The 7,775-nt window shown below is 38.3% G+C and overlaps 2 protein-coding genes across 2 annotated transcripts; both read right to left on the bottom strand.

Moving 5' to 3' along the window:
- Positions 1–282: 282 nt before the first annotated feature.
- Positions 283–1,125, bottom strand: LOC123576037 (keratin-associated protein 13-1-like). The gene has a single exon (XM_045437070.1). It carries the CDS (start codon positions 1,058–1,060, stop codon positions 533–535), a length of 528 nt encoding a protein of 175 aa, XP_045293026.1. The 5' UTR covers positions 1,061–1,125; the 3' UTR covers positions 283–532.
- Positions 1,126–6,619: 5,494 nt separating this feature from the next.
- LOC123576038 (keratin-associated protein 13-1-like) lies at positions 6,620–7,469 on the bottom strand. The gene has a single exon (XM_045437071.1). The coding sequence runs from the start codon at positions 7,405–7,407 to the stop codon at positions 6,922–6,924; it is 486 nt and encodes a 161-aa protein (XP_045293027.1). The 5' UTR covers positions 7,408–7,469; the 3' UTR covers positions 6,620–6,921.
- Positions 7,470–7,775: the final 306 nt, after the last annotated feature.

A 7,775-nucleotide genomic window follows, 5' to 3' on the forward strand; every position in this document is an offset into this window, starting at 1 on the left:
GCATGAACAAGAGGGGTGCCTGGGTGGCTCAGTTAGTTAAGCAGTTGACTTCTGCTCAGGTCATGATCTCGCGGTTCATGAGTTTGAGCTCCGCGTCGGGCTCTGTGCTGACACCTCAGAGACTGGAGCCTGTTTCGGATTCTGTGTCTGCCTCTTCCTGCCTCTCCCCACTCGTTTTCTCTCTCTCTCTCTCTCGCCCTCTTTCTCTCACAAATAAATAAAACATTTAAAAATTATTTTAAAAATAAATAAAAAATAAATACATGAACAAGAATCCCACTATTTCATTAACGATAATTCATGTTTATTAACATAAATTCCATTAATTGATCTCACCATTTATTTAATTCCACCAATTCTATCAATTAATCCAATAAAATTAATCATTAAGTTCAGTATATGTTAGAGACAGGTTTTTTGGTCAGTGCTTTGTGGCTGGAGAAAAGGTGACTGAAGACTTTTTCCTGAAGATCATGAAGATGATAGGTTCCCTGTTTAGAGATTCGACACACTCCTCAAAATGTCTGCACCCTTAACAAGTGGATGTATAGAATCCAGATCCACAGGTTGGTCTGTAACATGATGACTGACAGCTCCTGGAGGAGAAGTAGGTTGGGCGGCAGAAACTGGATCCATAGCTCAGGGAAGGGAAACCACAGACTCCATAACCCAGGGGTCTGAAGCCACTGGATCCACAGCCCAGAGAGTAGCAGCTTCTGGATCCACAGCCCAGGGAATGGCAGCTTCTGGACCCACAGCCCACAGACCCAGAGTAAGTCGTCTGGAAGGGACCGCAGAACGTGGAGGTCCTCGGGCGGGAGCAGGACGTCTGGCAGGGGCTGGACACCACGCAGGACGTCTGGCAGCTGGTGGGCTCACAGGAGGTCTCTTGACAGCCGCTGTAGAGGGAGGAGCCCAGCTGGCACGTGCTGGGAGAGCAGAGGTCAGTGCGGTAGACCAGGTTGCTGGGGGAAGAAGAGCCACAGGAGGAGCTTGGGTAGTGCAGGTAGCCCCCAAGGGAGCGGGAGGAGAAGTTTCCAGAACAGCAGCTGTAGGTCATGTTGGCAGGAGGTGTGAGTTCAGCTGAGTTACAGTGAGAAGGTTCTGAGTTTAAATGTCGCTTCCTAGACTGGGGCATTTATATACTGTCAACCATGGGTGTGGCATTTTTATAGTCACCTTTCCCACACTTGGAATCTCTCATTTTCCTATATGTACATCAGTGATATTTTCTCTAGTTGCAGATGATTCCTTCCATCTCATATTTGTGGGAGAATTCATTGTGATGTAGCACCAAGCCAACGAACCATCTCAATGTCAGAAATGCTATGACTGTATGTCATTAATGCCAACTAATCACGACCAGGAAACCCCCTACTCTTCTTGGCTGAGACTCGTTGTGCCTTTTGCCTGTACATTGGCTGGGGAATGCTTAGCTCTAAAGGCAGGGATTGAGATGAACCTCAGTGGGATAGAGGCACCTTATTTGTCACCAATGATTTTCTTTCTAAAAATGTATTTCATTCCCTAAAATTATTTCTTATACATTACATTACATTATATATATACCTCTCAAATCCATTGGAAAGGGGAAAATAGATACGATAAATTGATTGAGAAATATGATGGGTCACAGAGAGAAATCAGGACAAGTGTTTAAAGGCAAAATGACTAAGCAAGATTAATTTGGGACAAAAATCTCAGTGGAGACCAGCTTGTACACGTGTGAAGAAACTCAGAGTCAAATACTCTTGAGGTGAAGGAAGGTAACTAGTGATACTATGGGTCTTTCCATCTGTGTGTAATTTCAATAAAAACAGGTTCTGTATTAATACAGTTTATGGCTTTTCATATACACATTGTCCCTTTTGTCACCTGTAGTTACAATGTGTCCAGTAATCCTGCTCTCCTAGGACGAGTCTTATTACACAATACTTTCTGGTCATTTTTATCTTTAGGTTCTTATCTTACGATTATCTCCTTCATTGTAGAAACATTTTTCCCTACTTCAGTTTTCTTTAAGATTATTTTTCCATTGTAAAATATCCAAATATTTTCTTTTATAGAGTTCTCTACATCAGGCAAAACTTAACTAAAATGAATTTTGAAACATTTTCTCCAGTTGGAAAGACAATTACCTCGGAGGGGAACTTGTAATTGCAGGAGGCAATAAAAAAGATTGAAATATAAGTGAATTGTCTAAATACTCACTGTGCATAACACTAATAAAGTGGTTTGTGGTTCTTAATATATAGATAGAAGTAAACAGTAATTAAGAATGATCATTAAAATCTCTTGAAAACTTACTAACAATTTTTGAAATTATAAAAAAATAACTTAAAGGATAAAATTCTAACTTTAACCATTTTATTAACTCTCCCAAAAGTGAGAAAAGTGTGAAAATTTATTATTACACGTAGAAAATGTGTAAGCAGAAATTTCAAATTATCAATAATTAAGTTAACTATAATATAGACTAAATAATCTGTAGAAAAGACTAAGACTATCAGACTGGACTAAAAACCAAAACTATTGTCTACTTAAAATAGAGTTTCTTCAATATAAGGAAACAGAGAAGGGAAAAAGTAAAAAGAATCATCAGGAAAAAGAAACAAAAAATGCTACCTCTGTTTTACTAACCCCAAAGTTTGCTGTATGACAAGACATGAAGATTATTAGCTGTAATACAAGATATTTCTTCACAATCATTCTGTCAGCCTTTCAGGATGATATCCATGACTTTGTAATTCATTTAGAGGATACCCTAAAGCCACACCATCCAACAGACTAGCTACTATCCACATATATCAAGTTCAATTAACATCAATTAAAATGAAATTAAATTAAAAGTTTCGTTCTCCAATCGTATTAGCCACGTCTCAAGAGCACAATAGATACACGTGGCTGATGGAAGCCATATATTGGAAAATGCAGATAAAAATATTTTCAACAACACAGGAGGTTCTACTGGACACAGCTGCCTTAGAGTTCACAGCATGCTTTGTTGACTTGCTAATATAAATGAACACTTTTACTATTTCCTGCCCAATGAAAGAATGTCAGAAATCTTTTTTAAAATTTTTTTAGTGTTTATTTATTTTTGAGAGACAGAGAGACAGAGCACGAGCGGGGGAGGGGCAGAGAGAGAGGGAGACACAGAATCTGAAGCAGGCTCCAGTTTCTGAGTTGTCAGCACAGAGCCCGATGTGGGGCTCGAACCCACACACCGCGAGATCATGACCTGAGCTGAAGTCGGATGCTCAACCGACTGGGCCACCCAGGCGCCCCAAGAATGTCAGAAATCTTAGGGTCAGTTATCTTTACCCCAATTCATGCACTATTATTTTTAATGACAGCTTCTCTTTTTTTTTTAATTTATTTGTTTATTTTGAGAGACAGAGAGAGAGAAAGAACGAGAAAGGGAGGAGCAGAGAGAGGGAGAGAGAGAATCTCAAGCAGTTTCCAAACTGTCAGTGCACAGCCCAGTGTGGGGCTGGATCCCACGAGCCATCATGACCTGAGCCGAGATCAAGAGTTGGATGCTTAACCAACTGAGGCATACAGGCATCCCAATTCATGTATTATTATGTTAGGATATTCATTATTATAATTTCAGTTATGCTTATGTATATTGATAGGTATTTGCCTCCTTGTTTTTATGACCCAAATTTGCTTACATCTACCCAATATATATCTTTTTAGATATATAGACTCTTCATTTCTTTTTAGATCTTTTTTTTGTATTATTTTGCTTCTGACTATATATAACTTTTATTACATATTTTAGTGCTGGAAAGGTAGTGACAGATTCTTTATGTTTTTGATTGTCTGAAAATTCTACATTTCTCCTTTAGTTTTGAAACAAGTACTCACTAGTCAAGTATTCTAGCTTTAAAGTGTTCTTTCTTCAGAAATTTGAGGATATTTAATTATTTTCCTGCTTTCCTTTTTCTATCTGTTTAGAATTCAGCTTTCAATCTTACTGTGGCTTTTTTGAAGGTAACTTGCATTTTCTTTCCCTGTTGGTGATTTTAAAGTTTTCTCTTCCTTTTTGTTCATCAGTTTTGACTCTGGTGCATTCTCTTTATTTGTTAGTTTGAATATGTTCTCCAGAACAATCTCCAATTGTCTCTCCAGCTGTGTCTAATTTCTTCTTAATCCATTCAACAATTCTACATTTAACTTACTGCACTTTTCAATTTTAGAATTTTTAGTTGGTTATTTTAATATGTTTCTCTTTCTCTTAAAATCTTAAATTTCTCTTTTTATTTCATAAAGTGACTTCTACTACATGATACATATTTTGGATTTAATCATTTCTTAACTTCTTAAAGCCTGGTGAATTTCCCAAAGGTATCAGATGATCTCTGTCTACATCATCTATCTTTATCATCTATATATGCATCTGTATCTATATAAAAGTATATCTATAATTATATCTATACCTATAAAGTTATACTTGCATTTACATTTATATCTATATCTGTCTGTGTAAAGAAATTATTGAAGGTCGTCTCTATACCATACTAATCTAATCAAGCATTGAAATAATTTGGAACTGAGCTTTAGTTCATAGGAAGGGGTCAATATTTGAGGCTTACCCTAGTCCTAAGGTTTTGTTCAGAGTCTCAGACAATTTTTGTCAAAATCATTAGAAGTTTGCAACCTTCAGTTTTGGTTACCTGAGCTCATGAGTTGCATCAGCCTCTCATTTGGATTTAGCAATATTCCTAATCCAAAAATAGTCACAAATTCTGAGACTTTGTTGTTGTGGTGGTTGAAACCTCCCTGATGTTTTGTCCCTGGTAATTTCTGAACATGTCACATATATTTTTTTTATCTAGATTTTTCTAGGCAAAAGATATTAATTCTGAATATATGCTTTTTTCATTTCTAAGTATACCAATTTTTATCTTAGTCCCCCTTAGGAATAAATTTAAAATTCATAATTAATCCTTGGATACAATATTTAGCTTTTAAAATATGAAAGAATGATTAGAATTATAAGAAATAGAAGTAATCGTCCGAGCACTAAACTATTTTAATGGTTTGAATGGAAGGGGCTAGAAACAAGAATTATTGTGGTTTAAAATGTAATACCTCTAAAAAAACAAATAAAATGTAATACCTCTAAATGATGGAGTGACAGTTACTCATCAACTATCTTTTTTTCAAAATTTTTAATGTTTATTTATTTTTGAGAGAGAGAGAGACACAGAGTATGAGTGGGGGGAGGGGCAGAGAGAGAGAGAGACAGAATCCGAAGCAGGTTCCAAGCTCTGAGCTGTCAGCATAGGGCCTGACACAGGGCTCAAACCCATGAACTGTGAGATCATGACCGAGATAAAGTTGGACGCTTAACCAACTGAACCACCCAAGTGCTCCATTCATCAACTATTTTTAACCATGTATTCCATTGACACACCTTATAAATATCTCCTTCAACTGTAAGTTAACTGAATTTTCAATAATTTCTTTTCTTTAAAAAAATTTTTTTAATGTTTATTTATTTTTGAGAGAGAGACAGAGAGACAGTGCCTAAGCAGGGGAGGGGCAGAGAGAGAGGGAGACACAGAATCTGAAGCAAGCTCCAGGCTCTGAACTGTTAGCACACAGCCCAAGTCGGGAGCAGGTTCCTTATCAAAGTCTATCTATCTTTGCATTTTGATATTCCTGGAAATACTTTGCCTAAAAAAACACAGAATGATATCATGAAAATGAAAGATAATATTTGCCCATGTTTTTGTGTGTTAATTTTTTTTTATTTTTTTTTAAATTTTTTTTTAACGTTTTTATTTATTTTTGAGACAGGGAGAGACAGAGCATGAACAGGGGAGGGTCAGAGAGAGGGAGACACAGAATCTGGAACAGGCTCCAGGCTCTGAGCTGTCAGCACAGAGCCCGACGCGGGGCTCAAACTCACGGACCGCGAGATCATGACCTGAGCCTAAGTTGGCCGCTTAACCAACTGAGCCACCCAGGCGTCCCTGTTTTTGTGTGTTTAAATACGCATTAAATCACCATTCCTGACGGTACCAAATGCTTATTATCTTTTAGTTTGAAACATGAGTCAAAACCAAGGTGGAAATCATCCTTAGGAATTTAGATTCTTCACTCTAATGTTAAGGCATCACTCATTACACATACATAGAGAAGATCATATTGAGAACTCATCAGTGACATTACAGGTGCTTATCACCTTTACCAAGAAAGGGTGAGTGACTTCAAGCCAAACTACCTAAAATTAATACATAGTCATTTTCATTTGTGTTCAATTCCATTTTTCTCTCATGTGCAAGTCTCACCATATAAATCCAAACATTATTTTTGTTCTCTGCATTCCTTATATAACTATCAGCTAGTCTGCTACCTTACCACTTCTTGTGAGGGAATCAATCCCATTCCTGAATCTGAGATTTCCATTCGCAAAATAGTCTTCCACTACCTGTAGTATGAGTAAGAAAAATGTCTGAGGTCCCTCAAAATTAGTTCAAGTCCCCAATTTCTCAAGATTTCCAATCTATTTCCAGGTGCAGATAGATATTTTCATAATATCTTCTTTATCTATCACAGTAAAAAAACTTAGCCAATAAACAACTAACAACAGTAAACAGCTGGATATCAGAAGCAGTAAGTTTATTAGATTAGAGTCATTTGGTTTTTCATACAATTTTGGAAGAAAATCCAATAACATGAATCTTATCTGCAATGCAGACTTTAGACCTTATGTTCAGGGAGTATATTCATTGGAGAATTTTTCAAATAAAATCTGTCAGCCAGTATTTGGGGGCAGACACTAGGTGAGAATTTGATAATCAAAGAATAAGAAGCTAATTCTTCCTGCAAGTGATGAAGAGAATAAAGGTTATGAGTAGAGGTATTGGTGAGATGAACAATAAGGTTAGAAATTTGGTAAAGTGATCAGTAGAAGCCAGATCTACACATTGGTTTGTAACAAGAAGACTGGTAGGTCCTAGAAGTCAAGAAGGATGGGTGACAGAACTGAGATCCATAGCTCATGGAAGGGAAACCTTGGACTCTGCAAGCCATGGGTCTGAAGCCACTGGATCCACAGCCCAGAGAATAGCAGCTTCTGGACCCAAAGCTGGCAGACCCAGAATAAGTTGTCTGGCAGGGACTGCAGAACGTGGAGGTCCTCGGGAGGGAGCAGGACGTCTGGCAGGGGCTGGACACCACGCAGGACGTCTGGCAGCTGGTGGGCTCACAGGAGGTCTCCTGACAGCCGCTGTAGAGGGAGGAGCCCAGCTGGCAGATGCTGGGAGAGCAGAGGTCAGTGCGGTAGACCAGGTTGCTGGGGGAAGAAGAGCCACAGGAGGAGCTTGGGTAGCGCAGGTAGCCCCCAAGGGACTGGGAGGCGACGTTTCCAGAACAGCAGCTGTAGGACATGTTGGCAGGAGATGGGAGTTCAGCTGAGTGACAGAAGATTCTGTGCTTGAATTTTGCTTCTCAAGTAAGGCATTTATATACTCTCAGCAATGGGTGTGGCACTTTACAGTGCCATCTTTTCCAGATTTGGAGTCCCTCATTTGCATACATGTAACTCAGTAATCCTCTTTGTAATTGGAGTTAACTAATTCTCTTCATCTTATATTTATGGGTGCACTCATTTTATAGCTCTATGTCAAAGAATTACATCCATGTTACGAATGCTATGACGATACGTAATTAATGAGTACTCCGTCATGGCCAGGGAAGCCCCTCTTATTTTTCTGGTCATGACTAGTTGTACATGTGCTCAGATTTGGCCGAGGAAT

The sequence above is a fragment of the Leopardus geoffroyi genome, chromosome C2 (genome assembly GCF_018350155.1).
Source record: "Leopardus geoffroyi isolate Oge1 chromosome C2, O.geoffroyi_Oge1_pat1.0, whole genome shotgun sequence".
Taxonomy (NCBI): domain Eukaryota; kingdom Metazoa; phylum Chordata; class Mammalia; order Carnivora; family Felidae; genus Leopardus; species Leopardus geoffroyi.

What these genes read in the sequence shown, in the direction of transcription:
- LOC123576037 (XM_045437070.1), bottom strand. Translation starts at nt 1,060, where the DNA reads ATGACCTACAGCTGCTGTTCTGGAAACTTCTCCTCCCGCTCCCTTGGG.
- LOC123576038 (XM_045437071.1), bottom strand. Translation starts at nt 7,407, where the DNA reads ATGTCCTACAGCTGCTGTTCTGGAAACGTCGCCTCCCAGTCCCTTGGG.